A 24,233-nucleotide genomic window follows, 5' to 3' on the forward strand; every position below is an offset into this window, starting at 1 on the left:
TCTAGGAAGACGTGATAATTCACAGAAGAAAGGCATCCTCGTGGCTTGGAGAGGCCAGGTTTCCTGGAGAAGGAAGGTCTGACTCAGTGTCTAAAGGGAATGTGAGTCGCTGAGGGGAGAGGGTGGAGCATTCCAAGCTGAAAAATAGTACAGACAGGCAGGCAGAGGGGGCGTGTGTGCTTTGAGTTTGATCTGAACGTGTTCCTTGAAGGTCAGCTTGAGCATTGGATGCTGTTAGTACAGACGGGTCAGCACTCAGGAAGTGGGCCGCATTAAATACGATCCTCGTGCTGTAATAAACCATAAATTATTTGCCTGGAGTTTTTCTGCAGGCTTAATCTTTTACTCTTGCAAAGTCTAATAAATCTTACTCTTTAAAAAATGTTATGTGATGTGACACGACTTGTTTTATAGCCGTATTTTTAAGAATACTTCTAATGACAAAACTGTTGTAAGAACGCTGATGGATTGTTCTTCAGTCTAGTTCAATGCAAAGACCTGAACAGTGTCCTTTTCTGTTACAGCCCACAAGGAGATACATTCCCAGCAAGTGAAGGAGCACAGGAGCGCTGTTCTGGATTTCATCGAAGATTACTTAAAAAGTATTTCATTTTATCTTCAAGATCAAATGTGGCATTTCACTGTAGTGGGATGCGAATTTAGCTTTACTAGCTGCAGACTCTGCTGTCTCATATTTAATGATAGCTTTGCCTGAGGAGCAGTCTTAAATGGTCTCTCTCCTGGTGTTTCCCCCTGAACAGGAGTGTGTAAACTCTACTCAGAACAAAGAGCCATCCGAGTGAAACGAGTGGTGGACAAGAAAAGGCTGTAAGTGTTGTCTTTGTTCTTTAATTCATAATAGCAGTGTTCATAGCTCCCAGGGTCACAGAGCTCTGTGTATCACGATGTGCAGTGCTTGAAATTCCTTGTGAAATGCTGTCATGAGCGCCCAGCGGGCACTTCCCACATGCCAGGCACCGTGCCTGACTCTTCACCCACTCACAACTACCTCACAAGGCTGGGGCTGTCATGCCCCCATTTTACAGATGGGGAGGCTGAGGCTTGGGAAGTTAGGTGACTCCCCGCAGCCAGGAGGTGGCAGAGCTCGACTTGAGCCCAAGAGGTTGGTCCAAAATGCATGCTCTTGCCCATCTTGTGCTACTAGCCCTCGAGGCTGGCACAGGGTTAGCCGCTTTACCTTGGACTCTCTGCCTTCACGCCGCCCCTTGCGGCTTCTGAAGGCGTCTTGCTGAGGGAAGAGCTGCAGCGCAGGAAGGCCTCGTGTCACTGGCGGTGCACCTCTCTTCCAGTGCCAGGCGCTCCGGGTACACACCCCACTTCAGCCCTACCCCTGTTCAGTGCCCGCACTGTTAATAACCCCCTTTCACAGGGGAGGACACTGAAGCTGCAGCAGGGAAATGACTTGGCCAAGGCCATGCAGCCAAGAAGCAGCATTTCCTGTGGCCCCTGTCTGTCTCCCATAGGGCTGCATGCTAGCTTCCAGTGCACAGGGGGCTGTGTCCTCATGGCCACTCAGCCAGCCTGCGATGGGATTCCTCAATGAAGAGGGGGTGCTGGGACCAGGCTCCAGCTCTTGACCACTTCTGAACTAGCTCTGGAGATTTTAGAGTGTTCTTTCAGAAGATAACATTGCATACTATTTTAGGACAAATTTTCTCAATTCTTACTGTGTCGGGGTCCCCCGCCTCAGGTGAGGTGATTCACTGGGGGACTCACAGGATTCCGCATATAGTCCCACTCATGGCTGTGGTTTATTCCAGTGAGAGGGTGCAAAGCAAACAGCAAAGGGAAAAGGCACTGGGATGAAGGATGGGGGTGCCCAGGAGCAAGCGTCCAGAGCCTTCTCCAGGGCGTTGCACAGGATGTGACTGGCAACTCGTGTGAGATGTCGTCCACCAGCAAAGCTCATGAGAGACTCACAACCTGGGGATTTTATCCTGCTCACATAGGCACCTTCCAGCTGGCATGCACCGAAATTCCAGACCCCTAGAGGGAAAGCAGGCATCCAGCAAAAACCACGTTGTTTGCACACAGTTCACGCACAGGGTGCCACTCTTAGCGGTCAGGGTGGCCGGAGCCCTCCCAAAGTCCAAGCCCCCACCGCCTCCCAGGGGCTCAGCTTGCAAGGAGGCCTCTCAGGGTTTCAGTCTTGGGCCTCTGGGGTTAACTTTTTCTTGCACTCTTGTGAGACAGAGTTGCAGTTGTAAATGCCAACAAATGGAAGCACATGTGGAGGAGAGTGAAGTGAGGCATGTTACCTGTTGGCAGATAGGTACTGTTGATCACACAAGATACTAATGGGGTAGGCAGAGAGAAGCAGAGAGGCTCTGCTCTCAGGGAGCTTTGGAGTCAGGCTGGGCTACTACAGAAACGAAAAATAAGCTGACTTAATCAGGATATGTCATAATTAGTGAGACCAGGAGCAGGTTCAGAGAGGGGCTGGCACTATTAAATGGCAAAGCATAGGACCTAAGGGCTCCAGCTTGCAGCCGTACGGCCTGTGTTCAAATCCTGGCCCTGCCACTTGCAAGCTGTGACTCTTGGACAATCACTTAACTTCTCTGTGCCTTAGTGTCCTCACTTGTAAAATGGAAAAAATGTATAATACCTACTTTATTGGGTTGTTATGAGGACACAATGAGTTGATAGAGATAAAACGCTTACAGTGAGCGGTTAATATATGTTAACTTGTACTATTATCTGCCATTAAGCATTTATCATGTTATTTCATTTAATCCTCACAGCCATTCTTAATAAATATTAGTATCCCAATTTATAGAGGAAACTGAGGCTCAGGGAATTGGGGTTACTTGCCCAGTGTCACACAGCTGAACTAAGATTTGAACGTCAGGTTAAGCAGGGCAGATTTCTCAGACAATGGCCTTTGTGTTGGCTGTCGAAAGAAAATAATCCAGTTAAGTGATGAGAGAGACAGAAAGCAGCCCAGACTCAGGAGGGAGTGCGGGCGGGATGTTTGCTCAAAGCGAGTCCTGGAGGAGAAGGTAGGGCTCTGCTGCCACATGAGTCACCGTCACGATGGTATGTGGTCACTGGGTCTCACGTTCCCCCGAGGGAGAGATGCCACCTTCTGCTTCCTTATCCCAGGCGGACCCTAACACTGGAGACCTAGCAGGCACCTTGAGTAAAGTAAGAAGGGGCTTTTGCTGCTGCCTCCTCAGTGCTCAGTTCTCAGCAGAGGTTTTTACAAATTAAGATCAGTCAGATGGGAATTGTTCCCATTTAGGCAGTGAAGTTTAGCCAGTCTCCTGTCAGACAGCTGCCTTGTGCCAATTACTTTGAGCAAAGAACCTTGAGGGAAATAACTGTGACCCTTTGCGACGTGGTCTAGCCTCCCTTCTGGTTCCTTCCTCACCTTGCCCCAGAAGGCGTCTGTCTAAAACATGTATAGTTTTATCTCTGCCTTACAAAGGCCAGACTTCATGGCATGGCATTCCAGGCCCGTGACACTTTGTTTCCCGGTCGGCCCCCGTGGGTATATGCTCTGGTCATACCTGCCTACTTTGTGTTCTGAAGAGGCCTTGTTCTTTGACGTTCCTGAGCCTTAATCCTTGCTGATTTCCCTGCCTAGAATGCCCTTCACGAATATAGTTATATTCTCTGTTCCTCTCCCGCATTCATGTCGCAAGCAAATTCCTGTTTACCCTTCCAGCCCCGGTGAAGATGTGGCCTGCTCTTTAAGGACTTCCCCAGTTCCCATGGGCCGTGGTAGTGGCTCCTTCCTGTGTAGGCTCTCTGCACATTGTCCTGGTCAGGTGTGACACTCCCGCTCCTGCAGATCTGCTAACGCCCCCCTCCGCCCGCTATGCAGCATGCTGCCTGTCCCGGTCCGCTGAGGACTGTGGAATGAATGTGCCAGTGACAAGTCTCCTGAAGACAGCTTGGCTGCGTGTAGGGCTTTTCATTGCCAAGCTGGATTGGTGGGTCCTTTGTTTTTGTATTATTTTGTTTTGATTGATGATGGTTTTTGTTTAAAATCACTCTTAGAAAAGAAATTTGAGAAACTCAAGTTCCCGTGTTCTATGACATTGTTGCTGCTATCATGTTTGTTTTGTTCTTGGTGGGAAAAAACACACTTGTCAGTAAAAGGGCAGTCTGATTGTTTTTATTTTAACTCTTCCACAGTATAAGAGAAAAGGTGTTCTATGATGATGACTGTTTTCACAGAATGGTGATACCACGCTAAGCTCTCATACCAAAGGGCTTTTATTCCAAACTGGGTGAAAATGTTCTGCCCACTAAGACAGCAGTGGTCTCAGCTGATCTTTCTGGATTTGTCCCTCCGTGACTATGTTCTTAGAAGGACAGTACCATTGTTAAATGTGACTCTTCTCACCCATCCCCTGGGCATTGAACTATCTGAGTCAACAGTGGGACCTGCTGTTAGGTACCTTAAGCTGGACGTGCGAGATGGTGGAAACTTCTACTGGGGTCTCATCTCTGTTCTTTCTCCTGCTGTGAGACTGAGAGTGCTTTGAAGGCAAGGACCGTTGTGTCTTTTGTCTCTGTGGTCCCAGTGCCTTGATCAGAGCCTGGCACAAAGTAGGTGCTTAGTTAATGGTTCTTGAATAAAGGAAGGAATGGGGCACAGTCACTCATTCCTGGCTCCTCAGATCTACATGTGAGAGCTTATATGTTGGAAAGGTTGTGGGCAGGCAGTGTAGACACAACTGCAGTACTGGCACAAGTGACCTTGTCGTCCTGAAAGGGTTTGACACGTACCCATTATCCTCCTGATCGCCCTGAAGCACTACTATTTTGTTTAAGATTGACGTTGAAGCAGCCAACAGATGCCCTCCTAGGCATATACTCATCAAATTAAAAATCAATTAAAAATCATCAGAAACAGTTCTTCTTTCCAGAAAGTAATCAAGTTGTACAGCATTGGCTTTCTTTTTCCCAGGGAGAGGTTTGAAGCGGCAATCTGGAAATTAAACCTAACCTCTGATACTCTTTTCCACTAGTTCAGAACATTTTCTTTGTGGAGGGTTATAAACTATACAGAAGTCCAGGAACAGATCCAGACGTAACATAGTAGCCCTTTCTCTTCAGACTGCTGTTTCCTTCTCATCCAGCAGTGGCTCATCTGATCCCGAACCTTACTTTAAAGTTTGCTGGGTTCTGGAATGCCATTTGAACACATCACTCTCACTAGTACAGTGATGTTCTTAGAGTGGAAACTTCGGCTATTTTTTTCTGCCTCAGGGGAGATCTGAGAAGGACAGAACGCATTGTCTGAAAGACAGTGGTTTCTTGTAACATTGTGGCGGCTGTGAAAGGGCAGGTAGGGAGACTGGACAACTCTGCAGCACTTGTCGGAATTTATCATTGTGGCTTGAAGTTAATTACCAGAATATGATCACATCGTACTGTTACTTCTAAAGGATGATGTAAATGAGAATTTCCTAAGATATTCTGAGGAAATCCTGGTGACCTAAATAAAATGTGTTACTCTGTAGACAGCTTCCACGATCAAACAAGTCTGAGAAACACTTAGTGTACAGAGTGCTCGGAGTCTTCACTGACCCTGGGCCCTGATGACATCTTTCTAAGAGAGCCCTGCCCACTGCGGAGCCCTTCACTCTTGAAATACCTGGCAAAATAGTGCCTAATCCCGTGGCCAGGTGTATCACCTTGAGTTATTTATTATTTACTCCCTGATGTTGGGTACAAAAGATACAAATTTTGCTACATTCCGTTTTTCCTCCTCCTTTAAAAAGAACATTGGTTTTCTTACAGCACATACACTCACCATTCTTACTTGGTACTTAAAGAATGTACTCAGATTATTATTTATGATGCGATCCTCTCATCCCAACTAGATTGGAAGCCTGGTGAAGGCAGAATTTTGTCTTTTATCTCTTTATGTTCACAGCCCCTAACCCAGTATCCTACATAGAGTAACAGCTCAGTAAATTTTGCCAGTGTTGGGGAGGATAATGATGATAAAGATGAAGAAAACAAGAAGTGATGTGATATGATATTAGGTCCAGAGCAATGATTTTGTCTTTTTTCTAAAGTTTTAGCTTTATTGAGGTAAAACTGACATATAAAATTGTAAAATGTTTAAAGAGTACATTGTGGTGATTTGATACACTGTACATTCAGAGAGGATTCCTGCCCACCTAGCTCATTAACATATGCATCACCTCATGTATTTATCTTTTTAGGGGCAGTGGTTGGGAACATTTAAGCTCTGCTCTCTTAGAAAATTTCAGTTATACAAAATGGTGTTGTGAGCTACAGTCACCTTATTGTCCATTAGACCCTCAGACCTTGTTCATCCTATAGTGGAAAGTTTGTACCGTTTTACCAGCCCCTCCGTATTTCCCCCACCTGAGATTTTGTCTTGTGCACCACCTAGAATAGGGGGTCAGTGAACTATGGCCTGTGGGCCAGAGCTAGCCCTTTGCCAGTTTTTGTACGGCCCTCAAGGTGAGCATGGTTTTCATATTTTTAAATGTTTGTAAAACAAGAAGCAAAAGAAGAAATACATGAGTTAGAGACCATGTATGTTCTTTCACAAAGGCTACAATGTTTATCATCTGACCCTTTACAGAAAAAGCCTGCTGACCCATGGCTTAGACCAGGCTCTCTAAGTTGAAGGACCACTTTTTTGTTGTATGTTCTTTGCAGTCCATCACGGACTGATGTGTCCGGTTCCACCGCACAGATCGGGCTCACAGCTTACGCTGCAGGTGACCCAGCGGTGTTAGCTTACAGCTGAACTGGTCTGTACCCTGTTCAGAGAGAGGAGCCCTATGATTAAATGGCAACATTGAATTGCTATAAATGTTTCTTAATGCTTATTCTTCACATTTATTCATAGGAGACCAGTAACAAACAGTTCACAGTCTCATACTGGTCTGTGGACCATACTCTGCGTAGCACTGGCCTGAAAATCACCCAGCAGTGGACTAGATGCCCAGTAAATCTCTGTAAGTGTGACGGTGGCTGAAGGCAGTGAGGTGCTTCCCCGTGGGAGCACACGGGCCAGGGCCAGAGTGTGCACCTTAGTCTGCAAACCCGTCTTTGACATGACAGTACTGCAGTATTAGGTCTCAAAAGTATCTTCTTTCTGCCTGGAGCCTCTGTTGGGGGCGGAAAGGAAGTGTAGGAGCGCTGCTCGACTCGGGTATGGACCACTTTTCTCTAACATTTAAGGGCTTCATTTTAGGTTTGCAAAGAATTTCCACATATTTTGTTGCTTCAAAATGAGAAAAATCTGTTTCTCTCCCTCCTTTCTATCTCTTTCTGTTCTTAAATTTTAAATAAAATCCCAGTTTTTCAAATAAGGGACCCAGAAACAGATGTTGGCCAGCTGGAACTTGTTGTGATTGAAGTTATGAAATGCTCAGCCTTCAGTTGGAGAAATTAATTTAAGTAAATCATGGAGCATAAACTGATCTTTCTGATGACTTTTTAAAAATTGCTTTTTTCAAATTCCCTTCAACTAGTTAATTTTTAATTTCCCTGAGGATTTTAGTAGACATCCTATGTATAATTAGATGTGTTTTCATCACTTAAAAAAAAAGCACTTAACTTTGTCTAAGTCTGCCGCATTGCAGTCTTTTATTCATTTTAAATGGAAAACTGGCACATTGGCATGCTCTGGACACAAAGGAGATAGACATTAATGGAACCCTTTATTTAAAAGTCAGTTAAGCCATTCTCCTTCCTGAACAATTGAGTCCTGCAGCCACGGTTGGGGCACAGTAAGGTGGGTGTCTGCAGCAAGGGGGAGCTGTCGTCTCCCAGGGCAGGTCGGAGTCTAAGCCAGCTGAGGGGTGGCTCAGCATGGCCAGAGAGAGCCTGAGCAAGGACAGGGGCATGTCCGTGCAGGGGGAGGAGTGGCAGTGGAGATGGCAGGCTGGTTATATACAGGGGCATTGATCAGATAATTAAGCATGTAAGGGTAGCGGAAGCCAGGTTTCACACTGTCAGGGGAGTGAGAGGGAAATTGGATTGGAATGAAAGGTACTGATGTGAACTCACGGTTTTTAATCTACATAGATACAGAAAAGAAATATGGTTGTAAATGTGTGTGCATGACTAGGTGTGCAGACACCCATATATATGTTCTGGCTCTGTCCACTGAGATGTCCTGGATGCAGTGACATCCCAATAGCAGTAAACGCACCTAGCACTCAGATCTCAGGCTTCTAGATAGCAGTTTTAGCTTCTAGGAACTGCGGTTCCTTGGAGAAGTGGCTGAGTTTGGGGCTGGGTCAGGAAAAGTATAAAATGAGCCTGAACATTTTGTTGTACCAGAAAGCAAGGAAGGGTTCAGGGAGTGGTGGGGACATGTGAAAAGGACATAAGCCAGTTTGAAGGGGCTTCCACTGACCAAGTAAGAGACAATTTGAGCATCAAAATAAGTGATAGCAGATTATAACCCACTGAATAAAATAAGACATCATGAGTCCATCTGGATAGGAATAAAGAAATGAACAAATCAAGAGTCTGAAGTTGATAATTGCGTAGTATCAAAGCATTCCCTTCCCCAGGACTTGTTATCTGCAGAGAGGGAAAGAGTAACTGTGGTTACAGCCACCACTGCAATCAGGGGATCAAAGTGAAGTCGTGTGCAGCCTGGTAGGATGCAGTGAGAAGAATGGGAATAGCATTTCCCTTTTATCATGTCATCATTTTCACACCAGCGATGCATAAGCTGAATCCAACCATGAGGAGAGGGCAGACGAACTCAAATTGAGGGATGTCTTATAGAGTAACTGGCATGTTATTGTGTATTAAGATCATGAAACTCAAGGAAGGACCAAGATCTGTTCAATCCAAAGGAGACTGAAGAGAAATGACAATTAGATGCAGTGTGTGACTTGGAACTGATTTTTGTTTTGTTATAACGGATGTTACTGTGATGACTGGTCAAATTAGAATAGGGTCTAGGGAAAGGATGGGAGAAATGTACCAGTGTGAATTTCCTGATTTTTGTTTGTTTGTTTGGTTGGTTTGGGGGGGTGGTAATTAGTTTATTTATTTACTTTTTAATGGAGGTACTGGGGATTGAGCCCAGAATCTCATGCCTGCTAAGCACACACTCTACCACTGAGCTATACCCTCCCTCCTGAATTTCCTGATTTTGATGGTTGCATTCTAGTTGTATCAGTGAAGGCTCTTATTTTTAGGAAATACTGAAATACTCAGAGGTGAAGGGGCACCAGGTTGGCAACCTACTCTCCAACTCAGGTTCAGGAAAAAGGGCTTCTTTGTACTATGCACTTTAGACTTTTCTGCCTGTGATTGTTTCACAGTAAAATAAACAAAACCCCACAAGGTACTAGCATCTCACAGATGTTAGAGTGGCCAGAATAAAAATGACCAGTGTTAGGGAGGATGTGTAGCAACTGGAAATCTCATTTATGGCTGGTGGGAACATAAAATAATTCTTTATTACAAACAGCCAAATAATTCTCCAAGGGTAAATAACCGTCCTGTGACCCAGAAATTCCACACTAGGTTCTTTATGCCCAGAATATCCTTTCTGCTTTTCTGTGCCTGGCAAAACTTTACCCCTCTTTCAAGAGTTTGCCTAAGTGACACCGCCCTCGAGAAGCCCTGGTTATTTCTGTGCTCTGAATTAGTAGCACTAAGAATTTGTAAAGTACTTACCTTTTACATAGGACTTTTCTTTTTTGTCTACTGTATTATTTAGTCTTTGCAACAACTTTGATAGTATTGAAAGGTTACTGGAAGCCAGGTTTCTCATTATCACAGAAGTGAAAGGGAGAAAGGCAGAACGAAGCCTGCTTTATTGGCTGGAACAAAAGGTACTGAAAGCTACTTTACAGATAAGGAAACTGAGGCCCAGGGCACAGGAGGTGAGCCGGGAGCACCTGCTGTGTGCCCGCCTCTGTGCCAGATTCCTTGTCTTGGATGATCTCATTCAGTGTCTGCAAGAACCTTTTAAGAAGAGGGCTCTTTAATTCATCTTGCAGATGAAGAAGACTCAGAGAAAGAAGATATAAAAACCTGTCACACTGCAGGTAAGTGGCAGGCTAGAGGCCACTCTGCAGATGAGCTGCAGACTGGAGTCCAAGCCCACTTTTGTCTCCAGATCTGATTTCTAGATGCAGTTTTCTCAGGCAGTCAGCCAGCCAAAGGTTTAAGGACCTGCCATGGCATTTGTGGAATCACAGAGGTAGCCTGTCAGCCAAGACGGTCTAGGAGGGCGTCAGGTCAGTCCTGCCGAGGAACATGGCAAAGGAGAAGGCTGCCCACCACTCAGGCAGCTTGTGATCTCCCCAGCTGGCCTCCTAAGACTCCTTAAATCTGTCCCCATCCATAGCACCAACCGAGAAGACCAGCACTAGTTGGGCCCATAATTAGAAGACCCTGCTGAGTCCCTTGTGCTGATTATAGCAGTGCTCTCCCCTCTCTGAATTTTTCTGAATTATTGATGGATTGTGTCAGCTGTTTCCTTCTGTTCCTCTGTTGGCCTGTGTCTTGTCAAAATAAAAAAATGTGTATTTTTTTAGGATGTCACAAGACAACCTGTCTAACCACTCTACCATTCTTATTACCCGGTGATAATAACCACAGTGGTAATAGTGGTAGTAACAGCTAATTTTTTCAACTCTTACTACGCGCTATAGAGTATGGAAAGATGTACGTATAAACCAGTAGAAAGATACTCTTACAGTCCCATTTTACAGATGAGAAAACATGCTAAGAAATGGTCAGCCATTTGTCATTTAGTAACTGGAAAAAATATGAAAATCTGGCAAATGGATGTCTTGTTCATGTCACACTAGTTTAAATATTGGCTAAGGTGTCAGGTTGCCAAGTGCTAAATCCCAAAACTAATATTTGATGTAAAATGTGAAGAAATAAATAATAAATTTAGTAATGACATTTATATATTTAATGTCAAACAGAATAAGTTTGTGTTTTATTTTTAAATTGGTTTCTCTTTTCAGTTATGTCATTAACTGGCTCTTTTGCTTAACCAGTTTTTTTTTTTTTAGATTTATCCATGTTATGTTTATGCATAATTTTTTCTTCCTTATGAATGAATAGTATCGCAGTGCATGAATTTACCGTAGTTGTTTTATCCGGTCTCCTGTTGGTGGACATTTGGGTTGTTCCCACTGTCTGGCTGTTCTGGATAAAGATGCCGTGAACATTCCTAGACAGACTTTTGTGTGGATTTATCTTTCCATTTTCTTGGGTAAACACCTAAAGGTGGAGTTGCTAGGTCAGGGTGGAGGTGTTTTTTAAGCTAAGAAACTGCCTGAAGTTTTCCGAAGTGGCTGTGCTGTTTACAGCCTTGTCAGCTTGTGCGGAAGCTCCTGGTGCTCCACGCTTCACCGAGGTTTGAGGTTGGTGATGTTTTTACCTGTTGTAGTGGGTGCGTCGCAGTGCGCCACTGCGGGTTTATTTACCCAGTGCTGCTGGACGCCTTCCCGTTCATACATTTCCTTCTGTGAGATGTCTGGTAAGTCTTTACACTTGACCTGGTTGTTTATCTTTTTCTGTTGACTTGTATCGGAATTCTTTGTGTACCCTGCATACAAATTCCTTGTCGGGTATTTGCTGCAAATACGTTTTCCTGTTCTGTGGCTTGTCTATTCATTTTCTTAAAGGTGTCTTTTGATGAACAGAAACCCCTAATTTTGAGGAAGTCCAGTCTACCCCAAGGGAGCCAAGATACTCTTTTTTGTTTTCTTCTAGAATCTAGATTTTATGTTCAGGCCTAGCATCTATCTCGGGTTAGTTTTTTGATACAATGAGATGAGGCTGAGGTTCATTTTATCCATGTAAGTATCCACTTATTCCAGCAATATTTGGACTTCCTTTTCCTAGTTAAATTGACCTGGCATTCCGTCAAAAATCTCTCAGCCCTGCATATATACCTGTTTCTGGATTCTCTGTGCATATCGTTGACCAGACTGTTCTTAATCCAGTACCTCACCGTCTTGATTCCCGTGGCTTTGTAGTAAGTCTTAAAGTCAGCTAGTGTAAGCCCACCAGATTTCTGCTTTCTCAGTGTTAGTTTTGCTGTTCTAGATCCTTAGTATATTTCCATGTACATTTTAGAATCGGCTTGTCAGTTTCTTCAGGAAACCTGTTTGGATTTTCATAGGGATTATGTCGAATCTATGTGTAAATTTAAAGAGAACAGATATCTTAATATCTGTCCACAAACATGGTTTATTTTCATTTATTTATTTCTACCTTTATTTTTAAATTTTTTTCTCAGCAATATTTTGTCATTTTCAGTGTAGAAGTGTTGTTCATCTTTTGATAGATTTATTCCTAGATTTTTTTAAAGCCTCTTTTAAGCGGTACTGTTTTATTAATATTATTTTTCAGTTTCTCATTGCTAGTGTATAGAAGTACAATTGATTTTTGCATTTGCAAAATACTTTGTGTCTTGCAACATTAATTAATTGACATATTAGTTCTAGTAACTTTTTGTAAATTCTGTAATTTTTACATAAACAGTAATGCCATGCATAAATAACAGTAGTTCTATTTTTTAATCTTTATGCCTTTTATTTCTTTTTCTTGCTTTTTTGAGTTGCCTAGGACCTGGGCCTCTAGTACCATGTTGAATAGAAGTGGTTGGAATGGACATCCTTGCCTTGTTCCTGATGAAGGGGCAAGGATTTGTTGTTTCGCATTAAGTGTCATGTTAGTTGTAGACATTCTGTAGCTCTTTATCAGGTTATGATATTCAAGTTCCCTTTTTGTCGGGGGCTCCCTAGACTGCCCTCAGGCTTCGTTATTTGCTAGAAGGACTCACAGAACTCGGAAAAGCTGTTATGCTCATGCTGTGGTATCACAGTGAAAAGATGCAGATTAAAGTCAACAAAGGTCAAAGGCACATAAGGCAAAGTCCAGCGGAAACCAGGTGCAAGCTTCCAGCTGCCCTCTCCCAGTGGCATAGCACGGACAGGGCTTAACCTCCCAGCAGTGAGAACGTGTGACATGGGACAGCTTGTACAGAGTACTTGTCAACCAGGGAAGCTCACTGGAGCCTTAGCATCTCGTATTTTCATTGGGGGTCAGTCATGTATGCACGGGGTACCCAGCAGTTGACCTTAGTTACTCAATCTCCAGTCTCTCCAGAGGTCAGGCTCGTAGAGCTTGGTCCAAGGCCCCGTCACAGATCGCATTGTTAGCATAAACTGTCTCGTGTGGGCCTTGGCCCCAGGTGTACAGAAACACTCGTTATCGTGCAGGGTGTTCCAAGAGCTTGGTGGTCATCTCCCAGGAACTGATCCAGGGCCAGTTTCTTTGTCATATGTAGAATTGGAACACCCTAGACCTGCCGAGTCAACCCTTTCCTGCACACCTTCTAATCCTAGCTTGCTGAAAGTTTTTATAATGAAGGAATCTTGAATATTTCAAATGCTTTTTCTGTATCTGATGAGGTGATCATGTGGTTTTCATCCTTTCTGGTAATGTGGTGTGGTTAGAATGTTCATAGTGCCACATGGATTCCAATACAAGGCTCATTGTTTCAGAACCAATATTTTTCCTCTTATTAGCCACTTATTGACAATTATAAAGCACCCATTCATTCCACCTGTATTTACTAAACACTGAATGCCACGCACTCAGCTGGGACCTAGGGCCACAGAGCATACACAACTTATGAAGTCAAGGCCCCCGCTCTCAGAGTGAGCGCTCCAGCGGAGCAAGGCAGACGGTAAACAAGTTAACTAGCGAGATCATTCCAGACCGTGGTGACTGCCGTTAGGAAGACGAGCAGGCGCTGTGGTGGAGAAGGCCTGTGTGAGGTGGGAGAGTCGGAGACGGGGGTGGGCCTCTGTGAGCGGGTGAGATTGCACCTGGCCCTGAAGGTGGAAGAGAACACAAGGCGGTGGGGGGAGCCCCGGGGCAGGTGCCAAGTGCTGAGGCTTAGGACCTGAGACAAGGCCCTGCCATCAGTGGGTATTTAGAGCCTTGTGCTTTTACAGGTCAGTTTTTTAAGATAGGACTCATATATCACATATATGACATAACACATGCATGTGTATGTTCAGCGACACTTCTCCATTGGGGTAAAACAACCAGCTTCTTGGATTTGTTGAACCTGGAATAGTTGGCCTCGCTGCCGATGGGTAGGGAGTGGTGTCAGCAGGTAGGGGGGTCCTGTGTCCTTTCCTGCAGCCTGCAGCCTGTGCTCCCTCGCCATGTGCTTTGGTGTAGGGTGTGCAGTCCGCCTTGTAGTAAGTGCCCGCAGGAGGTGAGTGGGGTGGTCACTGGGCCCAGAGACAGCAGCTCTGCTCTGCAGTGGCACAGCAGGCTCGGAACAGGCGTGCGGGGTCACGTGTGCCTCCTTCTGCTTTCAGACAGAATCCTGTTGTGTAAGTAAATTATATGTCTACTGGTTTTTGCTCTTCAGATCTAAGCTGGAACCAGAACCAAATACAAAACCAAGAGAATCCATGTCTTCTGAGAAAGTTTCACAGACTCTTTCAAAGGACTCTGAAGAAAAACCTGTCACTGAAGAATATCCAGGTATGAATTAAAATCAAAATCTCGCCTGTCTCTCTTCCTTATGACATGTTGGCAAAAACATAAAGCAGAAAAAAAAGGAACCTGGCCCCAGACATCTCATGGTGTTTGTATTTGCATAAGCAAAGGAAACACGGAAGAGGGAGCCGTTTTTGGTTACAGCTGGATCCTAATGACTGCTGCTGGGGCAGGGTGGGAGGATCCCTGGCACCTGGGAGCCCTTGAGCCAGCAAGGTCCAGAGAAAGCACCTGGGCCACCGTGCACACTGGGGGGGGTGCTATCTCCCCTGCGCCCCTGCGGGGCACCGTCCCGGTGATCTTGGTGCACTGTCAGCACTGGCTTGCGTGGGCCTGACCATCCTGCCTCGGGGTGGAGCACGTAATTTCAGCAGCCTTCATCAGCCAACTGAGTGAACAGGACAGAGCGCAAGTCTGGGTTCCACTGTTTCCTGTCTTTGTGTGTGCTAGCTGGCCCAACTTCAAAACTTACTACAAAGCAACAACAATCAGGACAGTGTGGTGCCGACACAAGGATGGACATATGGATCAATGGATTAGAATTGGGAATCCAGAAATAAATCAAGTGGCTCTGGTCAGCTGATTTCCAACAAGGGTGCCAAGACCATTCAGTGGATATCCACATGCAAAAGAATGAGGCGTGACACTCAAGTCACACCATGTATAAAAAGTAACTCAGAATAGACCGAAGGCCTACACAGAGCTAAAACCCTAAAACTTACAAGAAAACATGGGGCTAAATCTGCCTGGCCTCAGACTGACAAGGCTATGACAACAAAACACAAGCAACAATTAGGTAAACCAGCCCTCATCAAAATTAAAAGCTTTTGTGCTTTTCTTGTTAAAGAAAGAAAGTGAAAAAACCCACAGAATGGGAGAAAATATTTGAAAATCATATCTGACCAGGGATCTGTATCTAGAACATAGAACTTTCACAACTCTGTAATAAAATGATAACCTAATTTTTAAATGGACAGAAGGGCTGAGTAGAAATTTCTCCAAGGAAAATACACAGACGGCCCATGAGCACAGGACACGACGCACAGCATCCTTGGTCATCAGGGCGAGGCAGATCCAAACAGCAGCGAGTGAGGTTTCACTCCACACCTACCAGGATGGCTGGAGTGAAGGGGCAGATAATAACCAGTGTCTGCAGGATGTGGGAAATCAGAACTGTCACCGGGTAAAAGCTCTCCAGGCAGGGGGACCGGCCAGTGAGAAGGTCTAGGAGGGAGATGAGCTTGGTATATTTAAACACACGTGCACACACCTGCACATACACAGACACTTGCAGAGGGAGGCACCAGTGAGAATGGTACAGGGAGAGGTGAGAGATGGAGGTGGGGGCCTTGATCACCCAGGGCCTCAGCAGCTGTGGTAAAGGTCTGGCTTTGAGTCTATGTGTAGTGAGAAGCCCCTGGAGGTCTTTAAGCTGAGAGTGACGAGGCCTGGTTCACATTTTAAAACCTCTCCTGACTACCGTGTGGAGTTGGAGTGAGAAGAAAGTGGAACCAAGTAGACTTGTTGGGAATCTACTGCAGGAGGCCGGATGCAGCCAGGTGAGGTGTCTCACCTGAGGGAGGCAGCGGTGGAGGCCGAGGTGGCCACGGAGAGAAGGGCCCAACCTCCGGCCGTACTCAGGAACTGTAGATTCCCAGCAGGTGGGACATGAGATGTGAGGGACAGAGAGCAATCAGGGGTGACTTCTAGGTTCAGGCTTGAGCACCTGGGCAAACTGGGATGAGGAAGGCGGGAGAGAGACCAGGTTGGCAGCAGGGCTGGGGGGAGCGGGCCGGGAGCAGAATCAAAGTTCTGGTTACACAGGTGAAATCTGAGATGCCTGTTGGATTTTCAGGTGAAAACAGTGAGTCTGTTGTTGACGTGAGCCTAGAGCTCAGGGAATAACTCGGGGCCAGAGGTGTGTGGGAGTCCTAGGAAATAATAGGCAGGTTAGAGGCACCGGCCTGAGGCGTCACCTAAGGGGAGCATGTTGGAGGCAGGGTGGGGGGCGGGAGAAGCCTCTGTGGCGCTGCCCTGTTTTCCAGGGCCTTTGACATTTCGTCTCTGTCCCCACCTCGATGCTGGCGGGTAGATCCCGTTCCCCACACCCAGCTGATCCCTCTTAGGGGTCATGTATCTGCCCTTTCCTCCATGCCTGCTGGAAGACAGCCTCTTCCTGTCCGTGGACATTTTGCTAAGGTTATCTACGGTTGGCAGAAGGATTTATAAAACCTGGGCTGTTTGGTTATCCTTTTGCTTAGGTTTTCAGTTTTTTCATTTCGCTTTTGAAACATGAGGTGTAACTTAGACAAAAAGACTTTAGGACTAAGGGGCAAAGTTCTAGGCGGAGGGCGGGTTCTTGCTTGTCATGCTCGTGTTTCCTGAAAGAGGCACTGGTCGTGTTGCTTTTTCATTTAATCAGCACAGTAGAGCGCCTCTGAGGTCAAAGCTGACCTGTGCACATCCGACGCTTAGGTCTTCCTCCATATTCTTGCTCAGCCAGGTGAGGTCTTTGTGGACCCATTTATAATCTGTTTCCTGACGTTGGTTTCTGCGAAGACAGGTGTGGCTGTTTATACTTCCTGCACTTCTCAAGCGAGCCGTGGGTCCTGGCCTCGGAGAGCTCACAGTCGACAGGGAAGATGAGACTCCCGCCCCGGAGAAAGCGAGTGGTGCCGTCAGAGGGGGCACCCGTGGGAAGGACAGTCACTCAGAGGGTCAGGGGACTTCAGGAGGAGGTGGCCCTGAGAAACGAGTCTGGACCTGAAAACATGGAAGCTTAGAATGTTCTAGGCAGAGGGAACAGCATGAGTAAATGCTCAGAAGCCAGAGAGCCTGGGCGAGACATGGAATGTAGTCAGGAAAGAAAGGACTTCTGGGTCAGTAAAACTCACAGGCGAGGAGGGGTGGGCCTTAAAGGTGGGTGGGCCATACCGTACAGGCGGCCTTGAGTGCAGGACCAGGGAGTCTGGGCCCGGGTCTCTTGACCCCGCGGCGCGCAGGAGGTCTGGGCGGAGCACTGGTGTGGGAGCGCGCGCTGCAGGCTGATCCTTACGGCTGCAGGTCAGGATGGCTCCAGGTCAGGATGGTTCCAGATGGCGAGTGAGCATGTGTCCTCTTAACAGGCTTTCTGTTCTAGCTCAGAGCTCGTTTGTGCTTGCTTCCGATGTGGTGTTTCTGTATTGCTAATTTGGTGTTCTTACCCTTGAAAAACATAAAAGTGAAGACTTGAGGTGGATACCATAATGAGGTCAAGTAGGAGACAGAGGGCTGGGAGGAGGTGAGTGACAAGTGCAGATGTTCCTACCTGAAGAAGGTTGTCAGGAAAGCACCTCATCAGCCTCTAAAGATGCTTTCAGCCTGTCTTTTATAAATACGTCTTTCATATCAAAATTATGTATGACATTTATATGTGCTGTATTTATTATATCTAAATTATATATAAATGTGTCTTTTATAAATATGACAGTTCTGACAAAAACAGCCATCTTTTAAAAACTTGCACAAAGTCGTGGGATGACATGGAGTTTTTCCGTGATGATGTATCCAGAGTAATGACCATCCCTGGAGCACAGGGCCTGCCTAGCCTGCTTTCTCTGAACTGGCACTGTCGTTATGTTCTTTTCCCTTACACATCTCAAAACAAAAACTCTGGACTTCTGTACATCTCATGGAGCTGAGAGCAACTATGGGGAATGTACTGAGTTTGAGGAAGAGAGGAAAAAGGAGTCGTGTTTGCCTTTGAGTGCTTGGCAAGTCACTGACAAGCCCAGAGGCACTGCCGAGACACCAGACACAAAGTCACCTGTAGAAAGAGCGGCCCCCTGCCTTCCACCCACCCCCTGCTCCCAGCCCCCCAGCGATGAGCCGTGCGGGCCTCTAACACAGCCCTGGGCGGCGCAGCCCCTTCCGGGTCCAGCCTGTGTTTATGTGCTCATGGTCAAAGAGTTCCTAGGTTAAAATGCTCACTCCCCGCCAGTCAGCAGTCCGTGCCCAGGTTCCTGTCCTGGACTGCACCAGAACGCTCCCAGCATGGACCAGCGCGCGGACCTTTGTACTAGCAGAAGATCCAAAACAACCAAGGGCTTATCAGTGGAGTTAGGTTACATAAAGAGTTCCTTTCAGTGGGATGTTGTGCCTCAATTTAAAAGAATGAGGTAGACTTATGTGGAGTGACGTAGGATAATCACCAAGATGCACTGTTAAGTTATAAGAAGCAAGTTTTAGAATGTTACTGTTGATATCTTTGTGAAAAGCACACTACCACACACACAAAACTGTACGTTATTTCTAGGCCGAGGTTGGGGGTGGGCAGAGGATTGTCCATTTGGTTTGTGACCTTTGCTGAGATCGTGGCAGTACTGAAACTGCATAGGCCCTCTACCCTGCACGCATGTGCGCGCGTGCGCACACACGGGTCTAAACATTGTAAGGAATCGTGCTGCGGTGCCTGAATGTTGACCAACAGTGATGGACAGAGCTCTGTGATTCCATTACATCTCATGTTTCTAAACATGCCTGCATCCTAAGCCAACATTCTAAAGTGAATATTTTGCCTTCTGTCTGTTTTCAATTTTTTTTTTAACAGAAAAAATTCCGGCTGAAACACAGCCTGGACTGGGAACCTGGGGAGATGGCAAAGGCGAAGATGAATTATCCCCAGAAGAAATACAAATGGTAATGCTTCTCTCTGCCTAGTCATGTATTTTTAACTAGTTTCAGTAAGAATAGTTCATTGAGTAAGAGGCCATCCTAAATGCCCTTGCCGTAACTTCTATACAGAGTCTTAAAAGTTATAAATAAGTATTTTAGGTACAATTATCCACTTGATTTCCTAATTTTTAGTATGCTTTTCATACATCTTAAATTTGCAGTAGCATAATTAAAGAAGAAATTGCCTTGGAGTAATTTTACTAATATTAGATGTCTTTTCAGCAGCAGTAAAACAGTCTTCTGTTCTAAATGGGTCTTTTATAATTGCTTCTGTGGTGCTTTTTAATTGTTTGAACCTCTGGTGTGTGGTAATGTGAAGAAGGCGTAAATAATGACTGAAAAATGAAAAGAGTAACCACCTTAACTGCCAGTATCACCTCCTTTTAGTTACCTCTCCCTTGGTTGCCAATTTTAGTGTATCATCTCTGGGTGAATTTCAAAAGGAAAGTGACCAATTTGGCCAGACCCCTGCGCATTTGTTTCCGGCAGGGTCCGTGTACAGCTCAGAGCTGGCCTGGCTGAGCTCTGTGTGTTTTCTGCTCAGCACTGCTTCACAAACATTTGTTCACCAGATGAGCAGTTTCCCCTTAAGATCATCACTTTAAGAGCGTGAAGCTGATTCCAGTGACGATGCTGTTGGCTGTGACTTGGGGCTTGCTTTGGGGGGTGCTCCCTCAGAGCCTCTAGGACTACCTTTGGAACAAGAAGCAGAGCTGTCTGTTCCTTGATAGACAAACATAATTCTGAGCTCAGGAATAGCTCAGACACTGTAAAGCAGCCTGCCAGGCTCCTGCCTTCCTCCCCAGCTTCTTTCATGGCCCAGAATGCACCCCTGCCTTGGAGCACATGCTCAGCGCTCACCAACCCAGCAGGTGTGTGACCCGGAGCCCCGCGCTGTGGAGGGTGCGGAGGAGGACGGCAGTACGACCCCAGCCAGCCACTGTCACGGCGCAGTCCAGCTGAGAGAGGATGAAGAGGGCGTTGGCCAGGGAGCAGGAGTGAGGACAGAGAGGAGAGAGATGCTGGGGGAGTGGACTGGACTTGGTGATCGTTGAGGGCAGTAGGGCGTGTGAGGAAGTGAGGGGGTGGGAAAGAAGCTGGGTGGGGCTTTCTAACTTGTGAAAACAGAACAACGGCAGTCAGGGGAAGGCTGGGCAGGCGATGGTCCTCCCATCAGGGACAGGTGTGAGGTGTGGGGCCTGGGGGACATCTGTGGGAGGTGCCTGGTGGGCAGTGGGATCCCAGGCTTGAGTCTCGGGCTAGAGACGTGACTGTGGGAGACATCTCACTGCAGGTGTTGGAAACAGCGTGTACCAGGGAGAGAAAGGCAAAGGACATCCCCAGGGGGACACAATGCTGGAGGGCAGGCCAAGGCGGAGAAGCCAACAGACTGAAGAACAGTTTGACCGTGCTCTGTTAGAGCCAAGTCATGGCCAAATCTCATAGTTTTCCTTCAATTTATACAAAGTAACTTTATGAATGTGGTCACATGACCACAGATCTTTGCTAGAGATAAAAATATGTGAAGCACTGTCTCTTCAGTAAGAAAGAATGCATTTGTATTTAGGCAGAACTTAGCTTCTGTTTAGGGCTTTTTAAAAATACACTGCACCACTTGAGAAAGGAAGCAGCTACAAGAACAGCAGCCTCCGTTGCTCGCCAGGGAGCCGCCTGGCCCCTGCAGGCGGGGGTGGGCAGCAGCAGCTTGTGCACGTTGCAGCCGTGCGCTTGGAAGCTGCTGGGTGCGTGGGGGCTGCACGGGGAGGCGGGCGGGAAGGAGATCCCATCAGCTGCTGCTCGGCCCCAGGAGAGATGGTGCGAGAGCATGGGCTCTGGGACTTGACAGAGTTGGATCTGAATCCTCTTTACATCACCTCCTGTCTGTGTAATTTGGGGGCGGGAAAATGAACCCCACTGAACTTCAGTTTGGTAAGACTCACCCACCCGCCATGGGCTGCCGGGAACGCGGTCACGTACGTACGAGCGCCCAGCAGAGTGCAGGGCCCACGGCGGCTGCTCTGCTAGCGGCTCCTCAGAGCAGGACAGGGCTGCTGTGCCCGCGCGGAACGGCGTTCGCTGTGTGTGTTTGGAATGTGATTTAGCTGATGCCCGTGAAAAACATGTGTTCGAAGGCTCTTCTCTCCGTAATGACTGTGGCTGCCCTAAGCCTCCATTTCATCGTACTGTCCTAACTGGAGCACCGCCTGAGAACACGCCAGTGACCACTCCAAATAATGTGAGCTAGTTCGGTGTCACAATATCAGTGACTAAAGCAGTCAGAATCAGCAGGACCTCCCTAAGTTATACTGGGTTACTGCAAGTGGACTGGGCAGAAGGCTGCATTGTTCAGTACTTTTATGACAAGCAAATTGATGTTCAGGTAACTTCTTTCTTAATTGGGACTAATAAATAAGTCCCATATCTTACAGTCTGACTAACCCAAATCTTATTTAAAAGGCTCAATCCTGAAAATGAAGAGAGAGACATGCCACACCATTGGTTTTAAATTGGGAAGTATTATAGAAAATTGTGGTCATAATTCATAACCATGGCGTTGGAATTTTTCCTCAGGGTAAAATAATGAATTAAGCCCTATAATAGCAATTTAATTCATTATTTCACCCAAAGGAGCAGTTGTTACACTTTCCAAAATGGCTACAGAGTAGTATATAATTTGCACAATACATTTCCACTCATCCCTGTTGATACAGGTATATCCATGCCTTTGAGTTAATATAAGCAGATGTTTTGTGGTCAGGCTGAGTGCAACAGAATGGTTTGTGATGTTACGCAGAGAAAATACCTCCTTTCTGAGCCCACGTTCATTTTACTTACCTCAGTGAAGTCACTGCACTTACTGATGTATTCCTTGGGGTAATTTTTAAAGACATGAATGTGACTTCTGTTCTTTAATTAGCATAAAAAGTGTCCTTAACCCTTGTCCCCTTAACCCAATCCCCAGGTGGCTGGTTGGCAGGGCTTATGGTCTGTGGCCAAGCATAGCTTACTCATTGAAAACACAAGAATTGTTGATAGGATTTGAGCACCACCCGGGTGAAAGCTGGGGAGGGTCACAGGGCACAGCTGGGGTCAGGGGAGGGTCACAGGGCCAAGGGTGTGAAGGTGTTTGGCACAGATAAGGCGTGTCTTGAAGAGCCCAGGGGGGTTGGGCAGTGGGCTCCTGAGCCAAGGGTGTGGGCTGGTTTCTAGGCTGAGCCCCCTGTGGGTTCAGGCCCCGGTGGGCACATAGTCTTGATTCAGTGAACTGCTCTCAGGTCTTTGCAGACACTTCTCCTGGCCTCACTTTAACTCAAAGGCCTTTGTAGGAGTGACTTTCTTTTTAAAACTATAGTGAAGAGGATTAGATTAGAACAGGATTTCTGTAACAGTGTATTCACAGTGTGGAGCCGTATCCTTTAAACAAGATTATAAACCCTTCTGGGGGGCCCTGTTGGAAAGTCTGACTGACTTCAAATTGAATAAGGCAGTTAAATCATATCGCCTAACATGCATGTAACACTGTGCGCCCAATGCCGCTCTGAGCACTTGAGCATTTATTAATTTATGCTGCCTCATTGTGGTAGGGACTGTGGCTGGCCCCATTTTACAGAAAATGCCCAAGTCCTGGACTCTCAGCCATGATGCCTACCACTCTTGTCGGGGGGTGGGAGGGTTGCTGGGGGCATCGGTCTGCACTGAGGGAGAACACTGAATTTTGGTGTGAAACCCAAACAGTGTAGAGTGAAACGGGCCACGGAGGGAGCCCAGCAGGATAGGCAGCTGCTGTCATGCTTGTCCGGTCCTACCTGCCCGCCTTCCCCATCATCCAGGCCCCTTGTCCCCCTTTCAGTGACTCTGAGAGATGAAGACGGCAGGTTTGTCTTCCCTGGGCCTCGGGTAGCCCTGTCCTTGGTGCTGATCTTGGAGACCCGGCCACAGTCAGCACTGCTCCAGGGGAGGCCCCTGCCTGTGTGAGCTGCTAGCGAGCCCCAGGGGGCGCTGTGTGTGCACGTTTCTCATGCTTTGAGAGTGAAGTGACCAGGAGTCTCAGTGGCCCACTAGAATTTAAAACCAGGGCGGGGAAAGGGGCCTTCAAAGCATTTAATGACTATTTTGAATCCAGACTCTATGTCCCAAAGAGACTAACAAGCAGCTTACGTGTGTTTGTATATGTCTTCCTCCTCACAACTCTATTAAGTACTACAGTTATTCTCAGTTTACTGATGAAGACAGAAGCACAGAGAGGTTAAGTTATCTGCCCAAGCGCATACAGCTTAGCAGATGAAGGAGCTGTCGCTCCCCACCTTCAGGAGCAGGCAGGAAAGGATAAGAATCACCAACCACATCTGTTCACAAGGAGAAACTGACAGGCCACACAGAAGGCTCATGACTAGTCCTGTTGGGGTCGAGCGGTTCTTGTCACAGAAGGAATTCAGAGACAAGACGCGGAGGTTAAGAAAGCAAAGCAAGGATTTATTAAGAGAGAGGTAGTATGCTCTCAAGGAAAGAGCAGGCAGACCCAGGTGGGTGGCTGCCTTGGCAAGCGTGTTATGTGAGTGTAAAAATGAATGGCCTGAAGCCTGGCGCAAGTGAATGTGGTCAGCAACCTGGCCACTACCTGGTCTCCCTGCGCCCTGCCAGATCTCACTGAATGGCTGTGGGAAACCAGTTCTGTTGTTTTTTTAAATGCAGTTTCATTGTAACTGCAGCCCCCTAAACGGAGGCTGCTCTCCATGAAGCCGGCTGGCTGTTGGCAAACCTCTCACCTAAATCACAGTTAGACCCCTGAGGCATTTGTTTCTCTCACTTCCTCTGGGAACTAGGTATTTCTCAGGTGGCATCAACAAGCCATGGGCTGGGAGGAAATCAGAGCCAGAATCTGACCGACTCCTGACCTCCTGACCGCTGCTAACAGGAGCCCTTCAGAAGTAACAATTCCCAAGAGCCCCAAAAGGAAGCCACGTGCCCTTCAGTCG

The 24,233-nt window shown here is 46.7% G+C and overlaps 1 protein-coding gene across 3 annotated transcripts in view; it reads left to right on the top strand.

The window, feature by feature from the left end:
- STX18 (syntaxin 18) overlaps positions 1–24,233 on the top strand; it is a 111,515-nt gene that overhangs the window by 80,113 nt on the left and 7,169 nt on the right. For all 3 annotated transcript variants that reach the window (XM_032493879.1, XM_032493885.1, XM_032493883.1), the window contains 4 exons: positions 525–602; positions 762–828; positions 14,414–14,529; positions 19,133–19,221. In XM_032493879.1, coding sequence (XP_032349770.1) covers positions 525–602; positions 762–828; positions 14,414–14,529; positions 19,133–19,221 — 350 coding nt within the window. The remainder of the gene's footprint in view (positions 1–524; positions 603–761; positions 829–14,413; positions 14,530–19,132; positions 19,222–24,233) is intronic.

Source organism: Camelus ferus, chromosome 2 (genome assembly GCF_009834535.1).
Source record: "Camelus ferus isolate YT-003-E chromosome 2, BCGSAC_Cfer_1.0, whole genome shotgun sequence".
Classification (NCBI taxonomy): Eukaryota; Metazoa; Chordata; class Mammalia; order Artiodactyla; family Camelidae; genus Camelus; species Camelus ferus.